This window comes from Carassius gibelio, chromosome A24, assembly GCF_023724105.1.
Source record: "Carassius gibelio isolate Cgi1373 ecotype wild population from Czech Republic chromosome A24, carGib1.2-hapl.c, whole genome shotgun sequence".
In the NCBI taxonomy this organism is placed as follows: domain Eukaryota; kingdom Metazoa; phylum Chordata; class Actinopteri; order Cypriniformes; family Cyprinidae; genus Carassius; species Carassius gibelio.
Genome location: NC_068394.1, coordinates 2,071,420 through 2,093,163, shown reverse-complemented (window position 1 = coordinate 2,093,163; position 21,744 = coordinate 2,071,420). Strand labels below are relative to the sequence as shown.

The window sequence follows — 21,744 nt, the reverse complement described above, 5'->3', positions numbered from 1 at the left end:
ATTTGCTTCAAACTTCATCAGAATAATGTTAAAACACAGCCTATATTAATCTGCTAGGGGGATATTGATATCTAAAAATATTGTTGCCGTGGCAACATGTCAAACTTGAATACTTCTCAGGTGATTTTAAGGCATATAACATGCTTAGAATTTCATCAAACTCAGAACACATATCAGTATTTATGATAACTAGACACTGGCAAAAGTTCATAAGAGGGCGTGGAAGAGGCACTCTATAGCGCCACCTTTTGTCAAAAGTGGGGGGGTTAGTTTTAGCTACAGACACCAAACTCGGTACAAAAATTGTTCTTATCAAGACGGACAACTTTCTAATTCACAGTCATCAGCTACGATCAACAGGAAGTCAGCTATTTTGATTTGAATGTGTATTTTTTTTTACATTTAGCTGTGAATTAATGCATACTGCTCAGAGGAGAGTAACACTATACACACCAAACTTTGTCTACATGATGCCAAAACATTTTAAACAACTTAAATTGCCAAAGGATTTTGGATAGCTTGAACGGTTTTGTCATGGTGATTTTTTTAAATGACAGTAAAAATGGAATTATTAATTGTCCTGCATTTTTAAATTCCAAACACTTCAAAACCTTTTTTCATACAGAAAAAAAGTCATTCTGAGTAAATATGGATAGTTTCACGACTTTACAACACTGTATGGATAACAGAAAATTAAAAAACTGTCAGACATCTCATCTCACTCTGTCCATCTGTTTGAGTATTATGTGCTGAGACTTACATTGTCTGAGAGAAAATGCGCCCCTACAGGTGCAGTTACCGGACTAAAAAAGGGAGGAGACTGTCTTTTGGTTTCGATTTTAAATCGGTTAAAATACAAATAAATACTTGGATTTAATTCACACTGACAAGCTAAACCAACATATATGATTATTATCAGGTCAGGGCTCATTAATAATTGATGTGTGGTCAGTGATACGTGAGAAACACGAGAGATGAATCACCGCTCTGAGCAGGAGCGTGTGGAATGATGAGCTCAGAAAAAACGAGTTTATTCTTGTTTTATAGCTATTAAAAATAAAGTATTGCAGCGATATCACACAATTCACCAATTAGAGCACACCAAGAGCTAAATTAAGATGTTTTTGAACTGTTTGTGTGAAAATGAAATATTTGCGGCTGCCTATCTGAAATCACTGCCTCCGATCAGCGCGCACAGTGTCACAAGTTCAAAACTAACGAATTTATTCTTGTTTAAGAGCTTTTTAAAATAAATTATTGCCATAAATGCACACAATACATCCATTATAACACAACACGAGCTAAATGCAGGTGTTTGTGACCCGTTTAAGTGTGCAAGACTATTTGAAAGCGCGACTGGCAGAATAACATGTATCTCTCGAGCTGCAGGATTCTGCCTTTCGTCGTAAGAACGAACACATCACGGACAAGATTATTTCAAAATACATAATAGCTTGGCTAATATAAACGAAAACAGCCACGTGAACATAAACTGTTGAGAATTAAATCTGAAGTGGAACTACTGGATTTTAATATTAAGTGACCGCATATACCAGCTGCTTCTGTCTTCAATTTTAATCTATATAAAAAATTAAACTCATTCATCTTGGCTGCTTTTTTAATGTGTGTACGTATTTATTTATTATTTTGCTCTAACAAGACTTAATCTATATTTAATTAAATCAATTACATTTTATTATACATTTGATTTGTCCATTTCTGCATCTAAACGCCTAAAAACCTAAAACATGCTCTATTATACTATTGTTAGCAATTTCTTTATCGTCCAAGTTATATGGTGTACACGCTTTTATTTTCATAATAAACTCGTTTGTTAGATTATACACAGTTATAGTGGTCTATAATAAATATTAACAGGTTTTATTCAAGCTGTTTAGAATGATCGCCGTAGGCTAATTTTTTAAAATGTAAATCCAAAAAAAAAAAAAAAAAATGTAAATAAATAAAAAACATTGGAAAAGAATAACTTGTACTTTTTTATACATTTTGTATAGTTTCATAGTTTATGCATTATAGTTATAAAAACAAACAAATTTAGCCACTCACATAGAAATCTTAGGCCTTATCCTTTTCTGACAGTTTTAGGGATTTTTAAAAATCCTAAAAAACCTTATTTGTGCTGCAAATAATAATTTCAAACTAATTTGATACTGACCTCTGACATCCTGTGACATGATATTTATTTGAATTTACATAATCTCATACAGGTGCGAATGAATTTTGAATGGCTTGAATGGTTTTGTCGTGGTGATTTTTTGAAATAACAGTAAAAAAGTAACCAGTAAATGTCTTTTATTTTTTTAAGTGCAGCTTCTAAACACTTCAAAAAAATGTACACATAGAAGACAAGTCATTCTGAGGAAATATGCATAGTTTCATGACTATACAACACTATATGGATGATAGAAACTTTAAAAACTATCATACATCTGATGTCACTCTGTCCCTCTGTCACTGTGGGTAATGTGTGTGTGTGTGTGTGTGTGTGTGTGTGTGTATGTGTGTGTGTGTGTGTGTGTGTGTTAAGTGAATTAGGTGTGAAACTATCAGGGAGCATTTAGTCTCCAGCGCCAACATTTTACAGAACTGCCACTTTCCTGGAGTCTCAGAATTACAATGTGTCAGGTTCTGAGAAATCAAAGATTCCAAAAAATTATTTAATTAGAATACCATGAAGTATTGTGAAATACTATGTATTAAGACTTTATATATAGGCTTTATGAACAGATTAGAGTGACTCGTGAAGGACCAGCACCACCTACTCTTGTCCGATGGTTTGAGGAATATATCTTCCATAATCCGGGATTAAGATTTAGGAGCTCATTTTTATTCCACCTCCTTTCCTGAAAGTTTGTCTTGCAGAATTGACTAAAAATTAATCTTCACATTAATTCCTAATTATTTTGCAATTATTTTTGTCAGTTCTTCTTGACCTGTTTTTTTTTCTTCTTCTTTTCTGACCTCATGACCCAGTCAGCATTTTTGTACAATGGTCAAGTCTTAACTTATCCATTTCTGTATTGCATTTGTGTTTGATATTTCTCATGGGTATTTCATAATTTTCGACTTTGAGTTAAAACAGTTTGAGTTAAAACTCTTTTTTAGCGCATTTCATCTGTAAAAGAAAACATGCCTAATATTTCTGCACATGAATATAAGGAGTTTTTCTCTTCCAGCTTTCCTGGACTATTGTATAGCACTCATAAATGATAAAAAAATAAATAAATGGTAGTTATTAAGATTGATATGGTTTGGAATTGGTAAAATGTGCTTGGAAAAAAATCACAATAAAACAATGTTTTAATGTTTAAGTTTGGAATATTAACTGACATGAATGAATGCTACATAAATATTGTTCATGTTAACATAATGTTTATAAATGAAATCTTATTGTAAAGTGTTACTATATATATATATATATATATATATATATATATATATATATATATATATATATATATATTGTTCTGTGAATGCGATTTTAAAGTCTAGATGATTCGGATTAACCCTTTAACTGCCATATCCTTTAAAACTTCACTGCCAGAGGGATATTGTGAATGCATGTGCCCGCTGGGCACAGTTTACCTGATGCCACCGGGGTGGCGATGGCATTGGTGGCTTGAGCCCGCCATCGCTGCTTGCAGCTATATTTATTATTTATTATTATTATTTTTCTTCAAGGTTTCGGGGGCTTTTGGGGCCCTTAACATGCTTAAAAAGTCTTGAAAATTGGCACACACATTGGAACCTGCGGCCATTAGGGCCGGGCAGAGACTAATACACGGGCGTGGCACAGGGGCTCTACAGCGCCCCCTGGAATATGGAGGGCCATATATCATACATACTTGTACGTAGACGTACGAAACTCGGTACACGTATAGAACTCATCAATACAAACAACTTTCGCATTGCATATCATAGGCTCCGCCCAACAGGAAGTTGGCTATTTGGGGTTTATTATTCATATTTGTCGTCAAAGTTGGGGGGGCTTTTGGGGTCCTTAACATACTCAAAAACTCTTGAAAGTTTGCGCACACTTTGGAATCTGTGGCCTTAAGGAGCCTGCAGAGGCTGGGACCTCGGCGTGGCACAGGGGCTCTACAGCGCCCCCTGGAACACAGTCATAAATGTTGATGTATAGCTCACACATACTTGCACGTATTAATATGAAACTCAGTACACATTTAGATCTCATCGTGCCGAACAACTTGCGTATTGCATGTTATAGGCTCCGCCCAACAGGAAGTCAGCTATTTAGAGTTATGTAAAAAGCATATGCTCTGGAATTTGAAATACTTGTCATAGGTTTTTTACTCGATTGCCGCCAAACTCGGTCAACATGATCTCAAGACAATGGGGATGAAAAATTGCCAGGGGATTTTTGATATCTCAAACGGTTTGCTCGTGGCGAGGCGTTGAAATTATGGCGAGAAATGAGAAACAGGAAGTGTCTAATACCATCCACATACATTTCCTGATTTTAATCAAACTTCATCAGATTATTCATTGTATGATGTCAATCACATATATGTGACTATTAGGAGTCAAAGTTATAGCGCCACCAACTGGCAGCAGGAAGTGTGTCATTTTCAAAATGCTTTGTGTTCAGCATCTTATTTTTACTCGATTTGCTTCAAACTTCATCAGAATAATGTTAAAACACAGTCGATATAAATCTGCTGGGGGGATATTGATATCTAAAAATATTGTTGCCGTGGCAACATGTCAAACTGGAATACTTCTCAGGTGATTTTGAGGCATATAACATGCTTAGAATTTCATCAAACTCAGAACACATATCAGTATTAGTGACAGCTAGACACTGGCAAAATTTCATAAGAGGGCGTGGAAGAGGCACTCTATAGCGCCACCTTTTGTCAAAAGTGGGGGGGTTAGTTTTAGCTACAGACACCAAACTCAGTACAAAAATTGTTCTTATCAAGACGGACAACTTTCTAATTCACAGTCATCAGCTACGACCAACAGGAAGTCGGCTATTTTGATTTGAATGTGGATTGTTTTTTACATTTAGCTGTGAATTAATGCATACTGCTCAGAGGAGAGTAACACTATACACACCAAACTTGGTGTACATGTTGAAAAAACATTGAGGAACTTAAATTGTGAATGGGTTTTGGATAGCTTGGATGGTTTTGTCGTGGGGATTTTTTAAAATGACAATAAAGATGGAATTATTAATTTTCCTGCATTTTTAAATTCCAAACACTTCAAAACCTTTTTTCATAAAGAAAAAAAGTTATTCTGAGTAAATATGCATAGTTTCATGACTTTACAACACTGTATGGATAACAGAAAATTAAAAAACTGTCAGACATCTCATATCACTCTGTCCCTCTGTTTGAGTGTGTGTGCTTAGACTTCCATTGTCTGAGAGAAATAGCGCCCCTACAGGTGCAGTTACCGGAATAAAAAAGGGAGGAGACTGTCTTTTGGTTTCGATTTTAAATCGGTTAAAATACAAATAAATACTTGGATTTAATTCACACTGACAAGCTAAACCAACATATATGATTATTATAAGGTCAGGGCTCATTAATAATTGATGTGTGGTCAGTGATACGTGAGAAACACGAGAGATGAATCACCGCTCTGAGCAGGAGCGTGTGGAATGATGAGCTCAGAAAAAAACGAGTTTATTCTTGTTTTATAGCTATTAAAAATAAAGTATTGCAGCGATATCACACAATTCACCAATTAGAGCACACCAAGAGCTAAATTAAGATGTTTTTGAACTGTTTGTGTGAAAATGAAATATTCGCGGCTGCCTATCTGAAATCACTGCCTCCGATCAGCGCGCACAGTGTCACAAGTTCAAAACAAACGAATTTATTCTTGTTTAAGAGCTTTTCAAAATAAATTATTGCCATAAATGCACACAATACATCCATTATAACACTACACGAGCTAAATGCAGGTGTTTGTGACCCGTTTAAGTGCGCAAGACTATTTGAAAGCGCGACTGGCAGAATAACATATATCTCTCGAGCTGCAGGATTCTGCCTTTCGTCGTAAGAACGAACACATCACGGAAAAGATTATTTCAAAATACATAATAGCTTGGCTAATATAAACGAAAACAGCCACGTGAACATAAACTGTTGAGAAATAAATCTGAAGTGGATATACTGGATTTTAATATTAAGTGACCGCATATACCAGCTGCTTCTGTCTTCAATTTTAATCTATATAAAAAATTAAACTCATTCATCTTGGCTGCTTTTTTTAATGTGTGTACGTATTTATTTATTATTTTGCTCTAACAAGACTTAATCTATATTTAATTAAATCAATTACATTTTATTTTAAATTTGATTTGTCCATTTCTGCATCTAAACGCCTAAAAACCTAAAACATGCTCTATTATACTATTGTTAGCAATTTCTTTATCGTCCAATTTATCTGGTGTACACACTTTATTTTCATAATAAACTCGTTTGTTAGATTATACACAGTTATAGTGGTCTATAATAAATATTGACAGGTTTTATTCAAGCTGTTTAGAATGATTGCCATAGGCTAATTTTTAAAAATGTAAATCCCAAAAAAAAAAAAAAAAAAAAAATGTAAATAAATAAAAAACATTGGAAAAGAATAACTTGTACTTTTTTATACATTTTGTATAGTTTCATAGTTTATGCATTATAGTTATAAAAACAAACAAATTTAGCCACTCACATAGAAATCTTAGGCCTTATCCTTTTCTGACAGTTTTAGGGATTTTTAAAAATCATAAAAAACCTTATTTGTGCTGCAAATAATAATTTCAAACTAATTTGATACTGACCTCTGACATCCTGTGACATGATATTTATTTGAATTTACATAATCTCATGGATGTAACAGTAAATCTGTTCAGCTCACAGATCAAGACTAAGCTGTAATGTAAGCAGAACTTTCACAAATGCTTTTAGGTCAATAAAATCATTACAAAACACTTACAAATCATTTAAGGGATTTGATAACACTGTAAAATAATGTCTAATTTGTTAACATTAGCAAATGCATTGATAACACTTTATAATAACTGCACTCATTAGTAAATAGTCAGTTCATGCTTCATAAAGCCTTGTCCCAATATTAATAGTCAGTAGTAAGCAGTTTATAAATACAGCTATAAATAGCTCATTTATTAAAAAGGAGAGTAAAGGGTCAGTTATCTTCCTATGAAAAATAAAAAAATAAAAATAAACAAACAACAACACTGATTGATACAGAACTCAGAAATGTTATTGTGGATTTATGATAAACTCAGCCTGTAAATGAATTCATTCTCCTCCAAGAAGACACAAGTAGTTCACACCAAACTTTTTTAACATGAAGCCATATACTGAAGATGTTAAATTGCGAATGGGTTTAGGATACCTTAAATGGTGTGGCCATAGAGATTTATTAAAGTAACATAAAAAAATACCATAGTTATTTTACTATATCTTTAAAATTTTTAATTCCAACTCTTCATAATTTTTTATATATCTAGAAGTCATCATTTGAAGGAAGCACAGTAAGTTTCATAGCTTTATCATTTTCAAGAGCCAGCATAAAATTAAAACTATCATAACATATAAATCAAGCTGGCAATTCTTAGTACCAATAATGGCCACCAGATGGAGCTATAGGATCACTTTTAAATAATTATTGTAGAAACAAGTATGATTTAAATCATTTATAGAAATCTTTCAAAGAAAAATAATATGAATTTTATGTATTTTACTGATAAAATGACCCTCACTTAATTAGAACAACATGCTGAAGTATTGTGAACTGTATATTAAGAATAATTCTTTATAGGCTTTATGGACAGATAAGTTTTGAGTGACTCTTGAAGGATCAGCACCACATCCTCTTTTACCACTGTTTAAAGAATGTATCTTACAGTACAGGTGCGGATGAATTTTGAATAGCTTGAATGGTTTTGTCGTGGTGATTTTTTGAAATAACAGTAAAAAAGTAACCAGTAAATGTCTTTTATTTTTTTAAGTGCAGCTTCTAAACACTTCAAAAAAATGTACACATAGAAGACAAGTCATTCTGAGGAAATATGCATAGTTTCATGACTATACAACACTATATGGATGATAGAAAATTAAAAAACTATCATACATCTGATGTCACTCTGTCCCTCTGTCACTGTGGGTAATGTGTGTGTGTGTGTGTGTGTGTGTGTGTGTGTGTGTGTGTATGTGCGTGTGTGTGTGTGTGTTAAGTGAATTAGGTGTGAAACAATCAGGGAGCATTTAGTCTCCAGCGCCAACATTTTACAGAACTGCCACTTTCCTGGAGTCTCAGAATTACTCGGTGTCAGGTTCTGAGAGATCTAAGATTCCAAAAAATGATTTGATTAGAATACCATGAAGTATTGTGAAATACTATATATTAAGACTTTATATATAGGCTTTATGAACAGATTAGAGTGACTCATGAAGGACCAGCACCACCTCCTCTTGTCCGATGGTTTGAGGAATATATCTTCCAGAATCCGGGATTAAGATTTAGGAGCTCATTTTTATTCCACCTCCTTTCCTGAAAGTCTGTCTTGCAGAATTGACTAAAAATTAATCTTCACATTAATTCCTAATTATTTTGCAATTATTTTTGTCAGTTCTTCTTGACCTGTTTTTTTTTTTCTTCTTCTTTTCTGACCTCATGACCCAGTCAGCATTTTTGTACAATGGTCAAGTCTTAACTTATCCATTTCTGTATTGCATTTGTGTTTGATATTTCTCATGGGTATTTCATAATTTTCGACTTTGAGTTAAAACAGTTTGAGTTAAAACTCTTTTTTAGCGCATTTCATCTGTAAAAGAAAACAGCCTAATAATTCTGCACATGAATATAAGGAGTTTTTCTCTTACAGCTTTCCTGGACTATTGTATAGCACTCATAAATGATTAAATAAAAAATAATGGTAGTTATTAAGATTGATATGGTTTGGAATTGGTAAAATGTGCTTGGAAAAAAATCACAATAAAACAATGTTTTAATGTTTAAGTTTGGAATATTAACTGACATAAATTAATGCTATATAAATATTGTTCATGTTAACATAATGTTTATAAATGAAATCTTATTGTAAAGTGTTACTAAATATATATATATATGTTTGGGGAATATATATATATATATATTGTTCTGTGAATGTGATTTTAAAGTCTAGATGATTCGGATTAACCCTTTAACCGCCATATCCTTTAAAACGTCACTGCCAGAGGGATATTGTGAATGCATGTGCCCGCTGGGCACAGTTTACCTGATGCCACCGAGGTGGCGATGGCATTGGTGGCTTGAGCCCGCCATCGCTGCTTGCAGCTATATTTATTCTTCTTCTTCTTCTTCTTCTTCTCCCGAATGAATCGCATTTTTGAGGGCTTTAACATGCTCAAAAAGTCATGAAACTTTGCACACTCGTCAAACCTGGTGAAAATTTTCGTCTGATATAGGATTCAGAAGAGGGTGTGGCAAAATGGCTCGACAGCGCCACCTATACCAAGAAAATCAACAGCCTTCCAGCTATGTTTCACGTACATGCACGAAAATTGGCACACATATGTAACACACCAATACCTACAAAAAAGACTCTTGGAGCGAAATTCTAAACCCAACAGGAAGTCGGTTATTTTTAATATTATGAGCATATTTTGTGTAATTTTGGTCATTTCCATGTGTTGTATTTTAATGAACTCCTCCTAGAGAGTTCTTCAAATCAACACCAAATTTGGTATGCCTAATCTAAAGGCCTTTGCGATGTTAAATTGCGAAGATCCTGACTTTTCGTTGAAGGGCGTGTCCGTGGCGGCCTGGCGAATTTCGATGATTCGCCATGAAAAATGAAGTTGCTATAACTCACACATACAATGAACAATCTGCCCCAAACTTCACATGTTTGATGAGACTCCGAACCTGAACAGATTGACATGCCCATATTCAGTTATAGTCATAGCGCCACCTATTGGCAACAGGAAGTGACATATTTTACGCTGCGACGAACTACTCCTAGAAATTTTATGACATCAATGTCTTTTTTGTGGTCAGTCTAATCTAAAGGCCTGTGCGATGTTCAGTTGTGAAGATCTTGAGTTTTCGTTAAAAGGCTTGTTCATGGCGCCGCGACGAAGTTCGATGTCTCGCCATGCGAATAAAAGATGTTATAACTCAGGCATAAGATGTCCGATCTTCCCCAAACTTCACATGTGTGATGAGAGTCCTGGCCTGAACAGATCTTCAGGCCAATATTCCACCGGGTGTGGCAGAATGGCTCTATAGCGCCACCTATACACTTTCAACGGAGTGCGCCTCGAGCTATGTTTCACGTACATGTACAAAAATTGGTACACACATGTAACACTCCAATACCTACAAAAAAGTCTATTGGTACGAAATCCGGATCCCAACAGGAAGTCGGTTATTTTGAATTTTCCCTTCAAAATTGCTGTTGTTTTTGCCATTTTCAGGGGTTGTACTTTAACGAACTCCTCCTAGAGATTTATTCAGATCAATACCAAACTTGGTCAGTGTAATCTAAAGCCCTTTGCAATAATAAATTGCGAAGGACTTGAGGTTTCGTTAAAGGGCGGGTCCATGGCGGCCTGACAAATTTCGATGTTTCGCCATGAAAAAAGAAGTTGCTGTAACTCAGACATACAATGTCCAATCTGCCCCAAACTTCAAATGTTGGATAAGACTCTTGACCTGAACAGATCTACATGCCAATATTCAGTTATAGTCATAGCGCCACCTATTGGCAACAGGAAGTTAAATATTTTACACTGCGACAAACTACTCCTAGAAATGTTATGACATCAATGTCTTTTTTGTGGTCAGTCTAATCTAAAGACCTGTGTGATGTTTAGTTGTGAAGATCTTGAATTTTTGTTAAAAGGCGTGTCCATGGCGCCGTGATGAATTTCAATGTCTCGCCACGGGAATAAAAGATGTTATAACTCAGGCATAAAATGTCCGTTCTTGCCCAAACTTCACATGTGTGATAAGGGTCCTGGCCTAAACAGATCTGAAGGCCAATATTCCATAGAGTGTGGCAAAATGGCTCGATAGCGCCACCTATACACTTTCAACGGAGTGCGTATACACTTTAAACGGAGTGCGCCTCGAGCTATGTTTCACGTACATGTACAAAAATCGGTACACACATGTAACACACCAATATCTACGAAAAAGTCTCTTGGTACGAAATCCGAATCCCAACAGGAAGTCAGTTATTTAGAATTTTCTCTGCAAAATTAGTGTTGTTTTGGCCATTTTCAGGGGTTGGACTTTAACAAACTCCTCCTAGAAATTTATTCAGATCAACACCAAACTTGGTCAGTGTAATCTAAAGCCTTTTGCGATCTCAAATTGCGAAGATCTTGAGGTTTCGTTAAAGGGCGTGTCCATGGCGGCCTGACAAATTTAGATGTTTCGACATGAAATAGGATGTTGTTGTAACTCAGGCATAAAATGTCCAATCCTCCCCAAACCTCACATGTTCGATAAAAGTCCTGCCCTGAACACATCTGAAGGCCAATATTCCATTATAATGATAGCGCCACCTGCTGGCAACAGGAAGATTGGCACATATATGGAATAATCATTGATATATTCTACTTATATTTATGAGTTTAAACGCATATTTCTCACCGTTCACCTATTAACTAAAGCCACTCGCTGCCGGTGAGCCCGGGTGCGAGGGCCCGTTCATCGCTGCTTGCAGCTTTAATTCTAAAATGAGTCTTTAACACATCATTTTTAATTCAGACAACAACTTGAGTTTTTGAGGAAACACACACACACACACACACACACACACACACACACACACACACACACACGCACAGAGCCACCTGAAATGCTTTTTAATGAAGATGGTTTTGATATGCGTGCGTGTGTGTGTGTGTGTGTGTGTTGATGTCACGAGCAGGGTTTTCATTGTATCGGTCCCATCAGAAACAGGTGCTAAAGTGTCCGAAATGGTCTTGTGAGAGTTCAGGATGTCTGGACGCTGAGCGCTTGAACACATTCGGAGTCTCACGCTATATTTATAGCTGCTCTCCAACATGTGTTTCCATAACGACTGCTCAAGCCTTAAATTTACAATGATTATAGCGGTGAATCTTACAAAACGTTAAAATCTCACAAAATCTACAGAAACGTTAAAAGAGAAATTTGGTCATCATTTAATCACCCTCATGTCTCTCCAAACCTGTTTGATCTTGTTTCTCTAGCAGCACACACACACACACACACACACACACACAAAACTATAAAATGTGTTTTTGTCCGTAAAGAGGAAGTTTGTTGTTTTGATTGCCATTGACTGTCATTACATTATAGAAACTTTCAGTTAATGCATTAATTATTAATATCCAATATCTTACAGTATATATTCATATTTGTTAATGTTAGTTCATCTAAATGCAACCATTCATTGTTAATTAATGTTAGCTCGGGTTCATTAAATAATATTAACAGATACAACTATTAATTTTAATTATGTATTAGTAAATGGCGAAATTTAACTAAGATTAATAAATGCTATAAAAGTATTATTCATGTTAAGTGATGTAGGTTTACCTTATTATACAGTGTTACCAAACATATATGCATTTGAATAGGAAATGCATCGACACAAGAGAGAAAAATAACATCAGACCATTTCATAGGGACTTGATATTGTGAGTAATGTCATGAATTAATCAGCATGTTACGTGATTAATTCAATTGCATTTTTAAAATCGATTGACAGCCCTGCTTTCCTCTCGTTCACTCTCCTCTTCCTCTGCTGTCCGCCCCCATTGAACTTAGACTCACTAACGAGAGAGAAAGAGAGGGATGTGTAGGAGGAAAGAACAGGATGAGAGGAAGATTACAAAAGAAGCCTGGCTGCTATTTTCAGAGCAGTTGCATCTGAATGCATGTGTGTGCTGTGATTAAACGGACGGTTATTGAACATACATGCAGAAATGATCCCCTGATGTTGACCTGTGGGTTAAAGCTGTGGGTTTGCTGAACACAGATTCAGCAGTCTCTTTGTGTTGCGTAAAACTTTCTGTCAGTCGGGCAGCGTTCCCAGAGGCTCCTCTCTAAAGACAACGGGACGCAGAGGAGTTTTAATGCGATTTATCATCATCACAATGATCCCACTTCATTCACATGGCTTTCTTTTTCTAGTTATCAACCGTTTAGACCAAAGATGTGCAAACTGGGTTTTGCAAGCTGATGGAAAGCTCATAGTTTTAATTAAACTTTATTTTAAGGACTAATTCTCACTATTAACTAACAAGAATAATACTAGCACACTGACTGTTTATTAGTAAATATAAAGCACGTATTAATTCTGCATGACCATATTTTATATCCCTTGGAATGTGTTGTTAAATTAAATGTTTTATATTTTAGGTGTTCAGATGAAAAAAAGTTTGGGAATCCCTTATCTAGATAATAATTTCTGAAACTTTTTGAATACAAAGTTTCAAGAAGTGTCCTGCTGTACTCAATGGAACGTTCTATAATTCACCTGAAAACAATGATTTTAAATTACTTTTTTTTTTTAAAGTACAATTATTTTAAATGAAACTCTTAAAATTATTATTATTATTTTTTTTAAACTCATTTATGGACTACATAGAATATGTATACTTTTAAAATTAATTTGTCAAAACACGTGACCATTGAAGTTGAATGCAAAAACAGTTAAAAATGGAGATTATTTTTATTTAAAATCTAACTAATTTAAAATCTTTCTTAATTGTTAAACATGAAGTTGCGATTAATTTTATAACACAAATAGATAATACTTACATATTGATATACATTTTAAACCTGATTAAAAACAACAACAAAAAAACAAACATGTAAGTATAGAGAGAGAGATATATATATAGAGCTTCAAATGTGGTTTCAGTTCTAAAATGTCACGTATTTCAAATATGGAAGCACAGGTTGTGGATGAATGAGTTCACTGGTGGTTAGTTAGTTATTTACTAGTGTGTCAGTTATAGACAACAGAAGTCAAAAACAATATTTGAACTTTGATCTGCAAATATGATTCACAGAACACAAATCGCTCTGTAACAAAATGTTGTTGTTGACTTTGAACATAAACAGTTAAATGTGAGTTGTGAAGAGAATTTTAGAATAATAAATGAAAATACTCAATCAGAACATTTTTAATTATAAATATAAACCTTTATGGAGCAGTTGATTTCTCTCCGGAAAATAGCGAGCCAGCAGCTGATAAATGCTAGGTTGGGTTAGGCCACATGCTAAGAGAGGTCAAGAGTTATTTCTGACCGCGAGTGAACCCTGCTGGGATGATTACAGGGACTTAACCCCCCCCCCCCCACCGTCCATTAAAAATGGATGATGTCTCTTTTACTGAACTTGAATGTCTCCCATGATGCATCACTCAGACGTGTCGGCATCATGTCATCAGTGGTTTTAAAACACACAAACTCATTCAACAGCGGCACCGAAGTGAAACGCGGTAAACAAGCGATTAAAAGGAAGCTGGAAACGCAACTTTGAAAAAGAAGTGTTAGAAGGCCTGTTTTTTTTTTTCAGGGGTTTTGTGTTGTTTGCCTTTTCCAAATTTGTGATTAGTATGTGTGTGTTGCTTGGTCACTGTTTCTGTGTGTGTCTGTCTTTGCCGTTGAAAGAATTATTGTGTGTGTGTGTGTGTCTGTGTGTGTGTGTGTGTGTGTGCTCTTGTTTTTGTGTCATATCAGGACACATCTCTGTATAATAACATGGGTATGACACAGGTATTACAAGGAGAGGGTGACTTTTGAGGACATAACCCATGTCCCCATTTTTCTAAACTCTTATAAATCATACAGAATGAGTTTTTTTGATAAAGTAAAAATGCACATAGTTTCCTGTGAGGGTTAGGGTTAGGTGTAGGGTTGGTGAAGGGACATAGAATATACAGTTTGTACAGAATAAAAACCATTACACCTATGGGATGAACACACTTTTCACAAAAACAAACATGTGTGTGTGTGTGACTGAATGCTGGCTGCACAACAAATAAGGAATGTTGCAACTCTTTGTCAAGAACAAGAAGTAAAAAACCGAAAGAGAGTTTGTGAAAGAAGGGGAGAGAGAGACTTGGGAATGACAGAAATACAGGGAGAAAGAACCGGTTTGTGGTGTTTTTGTGGTATGTGTTTGAGGAAGGTCATGTGCCACACGTTTATACAAACACACACATTGCTGTGCCACCTAGATGAGCACGTAACATAGACTTCTGTTGGCTTTATTTAAAGCCAGTTTCTCTGTAAGTGCAATAACCAAACTTTTTATTATTTTATAATCTATAAATCATTGCTTATACTTTATCTGAGGAAGCACACACATCTTGTCTGTTTTTGTCAAATGGCAAATTCCACAGCGGAGGTTTTGTTGTTGTTGAGGCTTTTTGTACACAACATTATTCATGACAATATTTATTTAGACATACTTGGTGATTACAATCAGACATAACACATGTGACTGGATATATTTAGCCTGAACTATAATTCAAAATCAGTTTGAACAAATTATTCTGCTCACCAAGGATGCATTTATTTGATTAAACATGCAGTAAAATTCTGAAATATTATTACAATTTAAAACAACCATTTTCTGTTTGAATATATTTTGAAATGTAATTTATTTCTGTGATGCGCAGCTGAATTTTCAGCATCATTCCTCCAGTCTCCAGTGTCACATGACCTTCAGAAATCAAGAAATGTTTATGATTATTTTCAATGCTTAAAACAGTTGTGCTGCATCATACATTTGTGTTGTTGAAACTACTAATGCGTGTGTGTGTGTGTGTGTTTCAGGCCAGCACTCTTCCACAGGACACCATAAACCTGAATCAGTGTGTGGATGTTGTGGACGGTGAGAGCCGGACGGGTCAGAAACACTCGCTGTGCATCTGCACACCAGAGAAAGACTATTACATACGTGCTGAGAGCAAAGAGATCATAAATGGGTGAGTTACACACACACACACACAAACACACACATGCATGGATGAACAATGAGCATTAATTCAAATTTCACAGTCGATCATAAGATATTTTTACAACCGTCTGATGTTTATGTGCAGTTTAACACTTCACTGTATTGATGTGATGAACTACTGAGGGATGATAGTGTAAATGTTACATCCTACAATGAATTATGTTATCCCACTCATTTCTGCTCTATGAGCTCTTTGAGACTTAATCATGACATTTAATCATTAATATTTACTTATTTAGCAAACGCTTTTATCCAAAGTGACTTACAAATGGGGAACATAAACAATTTTTCATAGAGCTATCACTTGCTATTTTGCTGTATAATGCATTGATTAATAAGAGTTGCAGATAAGAATATAACAGCAAAACATAAATTGCATTTAATATTTCAAAACTAGCAAGAAACTAAGACAAGTTGTGTTGCTGTGTCACAATTGTAATTGAGAGAAAAATTAGTGTTTATGCCATTTTTTTTAATCTGGTAAAGCTTGATGTGGGTTTGGTTTTAAACATTAATAAGGAATGACTGATGCGGTCACTCACTGATTGATCCAGTCTGTCTAATTACGTAAGCAATCACTAACTAACTGCTGTTTTGAGATATGCCGAATGTTGTCTGTGTCTTAATAAAGGTGGCAGGAGGCGCTGATGGTTTTCCCACGAACCAACAAACAAAACCAGAAGAAGAAACGGAAGGTGGAAACAACAACTCCACAGGTATTCCTTAAAGTAGCTTAACCAGCAAGCATTAATAAACCTGCATATCAGTATCAGTGTATGTGTGTGTGTGTGTGTGTGTGAAGAACCAACTTTTTTTCTCTTTCAAACTTTCACATAGCATCTTTAGGTTATAATAACATTAACAATTCAGATCCAGGTTTTGATTTTCAAAGATACAATTTTATTATTATTTTATTTTATTGCTCTGTTTTAAACGGACTGGGTTTGTATCGCTAGGATTTGTTTCCTTTGTTCTGACCCCCTGACCTGTGTTTTATCAGGCCGCTGATCTTCTAACAGATCGATGCTCCCTGCAGAACATCAATGGTTTTATTGTAAGTCCAGAACCAGCATGATCCAACCAATCAGAGCGCAGCACAGGAATCTGATCAATACATGCATTCCGGGTGTTTTTGCAGATCACATGATTAGAAGGAATGAGAACATAATGAGTCCAGTAAATGATTATCATGTGTGTGCTTCTGCTGGGTGGTGTGTGTGTGTGTGTGTGTGTGTGTGTGTGTTTGATTTAATGAAGAACATTTTTTTTTTTTATGATTTAATCAAAAAGGTATTACTGTGCGGTCAGGTGGAAACAGGAAAGACACAGACTCTAATGTGCGAAGTGTGTGTTTAGTGTGGGGTGTGGTGCTGAGCGTAAATCAGCGTGTGTGTGTGTGTGTGTGTGTGTGTGTGTGTGTGTGTGTGTGTGTGAAATCATGGCACAATAGCTCATTTGTTATCAGCCTGCAAGTTTAGACAGTTACATTTGTGTGTGTATCTGTCTGCACACACACACACACACACACACACACAGGTGTTTCTGACTTCAAAGAGCTTTTTGTTCTTGTCTGTGGGTTAGTTAAATATTATGCTCGTCTGTTTCTGTGTTCAGGAGCCTGGTCCTGCGAAGGTGACGGTCACCAGTACCAGCAGCAGTATGGTGTGTCTCCCCAGCGCTATAGCTCACGCAGAGCGAGTGATGCCCACCCGAGCCACCCTGTGGCAGGAGGAAACATGGAGTCGAACCTCTTTACCAACAAGCTACAGCACCGGCAGCCTGAGTCAGCTGGGTACCAACACACAAAAACACACACATTCGTCTGAAACTCACAAAAACAAGCTACTGTTGTGGGGTGTCAGTCATTCAGGTTCTGAAAGTGAAACTCCCATTCATCTTGCAATAAATACCCAATCAGCATCTTTAAATCACTAGTTTTATATTTGTCCAGCGAATGTCATTCACAGTGGCTCATGAGATTCATGAGAAAAAAAGAGATTCATGAGAAAAAGAGTGGGCAGACACTGCTTTTTGGGATATTTTCTTTGTAGAGTCTAATTAAATGTCAGCTTTGATTATTCCGTCGGTTATTGGCATCATGTTCAATACATGTGATTATTTTAGTGATTTACATCACCAGGAAACTGGCTTTTTTGGTCCGCTTCACACATAATACAATCACTTGACCTCAGATTTCTGGGAAAACACATGAAACCAAAAGAACATTGAATATGCCCTCACAAAAACCACAGTAGCCATCATTAAATGTTACTTTGTGCTCGTCACCACTGTCATTATTAAACTAAAGGACAGCGTCTTGCACTCTTTGAAAGAGATCCCAGATTCATTGAGTATATTTCACAGTATTAACTGTAATGCATTTTTATAAAGTGAATCTGACTGAGACTCTTCGGTCTTTCTCACGCTCAGACTCAGGAAACTCGAGTGTTGGTCGCAAGCCACGGGTGGAGAGCGGATATTTTTCGCTGGAAAAACCCAAACCTGAAGAAGACAAAGAACGACAGCATCATCGCCAGCAGGAGCAAGATCCGCCGCCCCCTCTGCTTTCTACTTCCTCCACCACATCCTCCTCTTCCTCTCGCTCCAGGTATCTCTCCTTTGATCCAGAGCGCTTCAGCTCACACAAACGCACGTCACACCACCCACACAGCACTGCTAACACACAGACTTCCAGCATTACATGTAACGCCCGCGCTCACAAACACAACACACAAAGACTTAGCATATCAGAGGAGCATCGCCCCCAGTCACTGGACTCCAGGCCCCCGTCGGATGCAAATCCCTGTCCCCTTCCCAGCCCGGACCTGCTCTTCACTCCAAACCCACATGCAAACATCCTCCCATCGTCCATGTCTTCCTCTCAGAGCTCTTTAGACTCTGAGCAGAGTCCGGAGAGCTGTGTGGGCGGAGCCTCGGGCAGGGCGGGGCGAGGTGGGCGGGGTTACGCCGTCCTGGCGGATGTGCCCCGAGCACGGAGACTCAATCGTCGGGAAGCATCCCGATCCAGTAAGGAGCAGCAGGAGCTGCGAGCGCGCACGAGGAGCCCGGGTCGGGAGGAAGTGGAGCGGTTGTTCGGACATGATCGAAGGTGATACGCCCAAACAGTTACACACAAAAAAGCTCTGCATCTTTAGAAGTACTTAAGTTCTGTATCATTTGACAAAATTGATAGTTTGTGCTGAACCAAATTGCATACTTTTGTTCAGTTTGGGCTTTTTAATAAAATTAGTTTTTTTCTCCTGCTGTATGCTGTTTCAAAGATGATACTCAGAAAACATATACGCAAACTTTAAATGATTATAATTTTTTTTTTACATTTTTGACTTAAGGTTCAATAAATCATTCAGTAAAAAAAAACATTAATAATATTATAAATACATTAATTATAAATATTAAAAATATTGACATCAAATTTATATTAATAAATAATAAATCAAAATGATCAATAATAGCATAGTCTACACAAATATTTAATTTTTTGTAATATTTTTCTTTTTTTGTAATTTTTTTATAAAATTGATCATTTTAATAACTATTTAATAATAGTTTATTTATTTTATTTTTATTTTTTAAAGCCGTTGAGAATAAAATATATTTTGCTTTCAGTTTATTCTTATTGTAGGAATGAGGAAGAAATGATTTGGTGCACCCAACATGTAGTTAAAAATATGCTTTACACCCAAACAGTTGTTAAAACTGTTTTTAATAAAATTGCCTATTTTTTATCTTTTCGAAAGTATGCTGCCTTTTTGTTTATGATGCATAAAAATGCTGTCTAGGAATGCAAGTTGCTAGAGTTTGTTCCAGAGCCAGACACATGCACATTATACTCAAATATACATACATTTAGATCACAAACATAAAGTGTTTGTTAAAAGACGTTCAGGTTGTATATCCTCATTAGCCTTTATAGTTAATATTCTGATTGCGATTGAGGGGAGACACAGTTCTGAACAGGGAACTGAAGATGCACAGCTACTTCCTCTGCATTATAAACACAATCTGCTCCTTCAATACGAGCCAACACGCATGCTGTGTTTACATCTCAGAGTGAGTGTGGAGGTTATATCTCCACCTGCTGGAGCCAGCAGGAAAAACCAACCGGGTGTCTGTCAATGACACTCAGGACAGCAAGCTGAGACACTGAGAGGATGACACTAACTTTCTGAATAATGACATTCATCTCATTCTTGCAGCTTTAGCACCTCCTAGTGAACACTCTGTAGAACTGAACTTCCAGCATAAAATCTCAATGCAGTCCTGAATGCTGTGCTGTTCAGTTCTGTATCTGTGATTAAAATGTTCTGCGCTGTTCTTACCTGATTTCTCTCTCTCTCATGCTTTTTCGGTGTCTTCAGCTAATTTTTGCTTTTTATTTGATCTGTTTCTTCTCTTTTTCAGGCAGTCCTCTGAAACTCTGCACTTCCTGTCCTGTGCCACACCCACTGACCCGCCCCTCTGACCCGCCCACTGACACGCCCACTGCTTACTTTCATTCCACCTGCTGGGGCCAAACTAGAACACACATGATACACATGACAGAAACAGAGACATATAAACTAAGGCTGTTTTCACACAGCAAGCAGCGCATATTTATTTGGTCACCTCAGCAGCACAGTGATGCATAGACGATTAAGCAGTTTACAGCCTGACTTTGGGGTTTAACTTCCATTTTGCTGAGATTTTTACCTTGTGAATGTGTAAATCACATAAATTAGATTTTGTCTACTTTTGTAAGAATAATTCTCAGACCACTCCAAATAAATATTTTATAATTATAATGATAATAGAAATATAGTTTCTAAATGTATATAAAAAAAAGTACAGTATCATTTTCCATTAATTGGAAACTTTTTTTTTTTTTAAGTAAATATGATTTTTTTTTTAAACAGTGATATTGTGAATATATTACACTTTCAAAGAAATGTTATATTTGAATATATTTTTAAAGTAATTTATTTCTGTGATGCGAAGCTGAATTTTCAGCATCATTACTCCAGTCTTCTGTGACACGATTAATTTTTAGAAAAAAAAGCACTACCTCTGCTGTGCGTCACTGAATAAATATATAACACGCAAATTCACATGAATTATTTTTTATATGATTTTTTTAATTACATTATTGTTTACGTGGTAATGTATTATATCCGTTAGCCTAGTATTTTAATTATTATACATAGCAGAGGTCGTTTTAGGATAAAAAATGTTTTTGTTAAATTATAAACAACAAAATAGAACTTATGTTGGTGAATATGAAGGGATGAGAGAATGCTCTCATAAATACATTCATTTTAATGAATCATTTGAATGCACTGAATCAGAAACAGATATGCTGCTGCTTCATTTCGGTGTGAAACGGGTGTAAATTATGAATTGTTTCTACTAACACGAGTGTACACGGGGACAAAGATGATGCTGTCTGGGTTTCTGCTGTCGCTGGTTTCCGGTGTCTGACCCTCTGCTCTATCTGCTCTTCTAAGACACACCAAATTCATCATGTTAAACAAAAACCTAAAAAAAAACATGACATGCCAGTATCTCAGATACTCGCTACTGAGAAAAGCATTACAGTTTCATACAGTAAAAGTAAAAGAGATATTATGCTTGTCTGTGTTAGCTAGCTCCAGTACACACAGGAAAAGTGCAGCTTTACATGCCAAGAGTTTCTGCATTATAGGT

The 21,744-nt window shown here is 36.0% G+C and overlaps 1 protein-coding gene across 7 annotated transcripts in view; it reads left to right on the top strand.

The window, feature by feature from the left end:
• Positions 1–21,744, top strand: part of LOC127945829 (trichohyalin) — a 50,547-nt gene that overhangs the window by 9,022 nt on the left and 19,781 nt on the right. For 3 of the 7 annotated variants that reach the window (XM_052541909.1, XM_052541908.1, XM_052541907.1), the window contains exons 4-8: positions 15,861–16,012; positions 16,676–16,760; positions 17,045–17,098; positions 17,659–17,836; positions 18,475–19,153. In XM_052541909.1, the coding sequence (XP_052397869.1) occupies positions 15,861–16,012; positions 16,676–16,760; positions 17,045–17,098; positions 17,659–17,836; positions 18,475–19,153 (1,148 nt within the window). The remainder of the gene's footprint in view (positions 1–15,860; positions 16,013–16,675; positions 16,761–17,044; positions 17,099–17,658; positions 17,837–18,474; positions 19,154–21,744) is intronic. The other 4 variants (XM_052541911.1, XM_052541910.1, XM_052541912.1 and 1 more) reach the window with 3 other exon arrangements.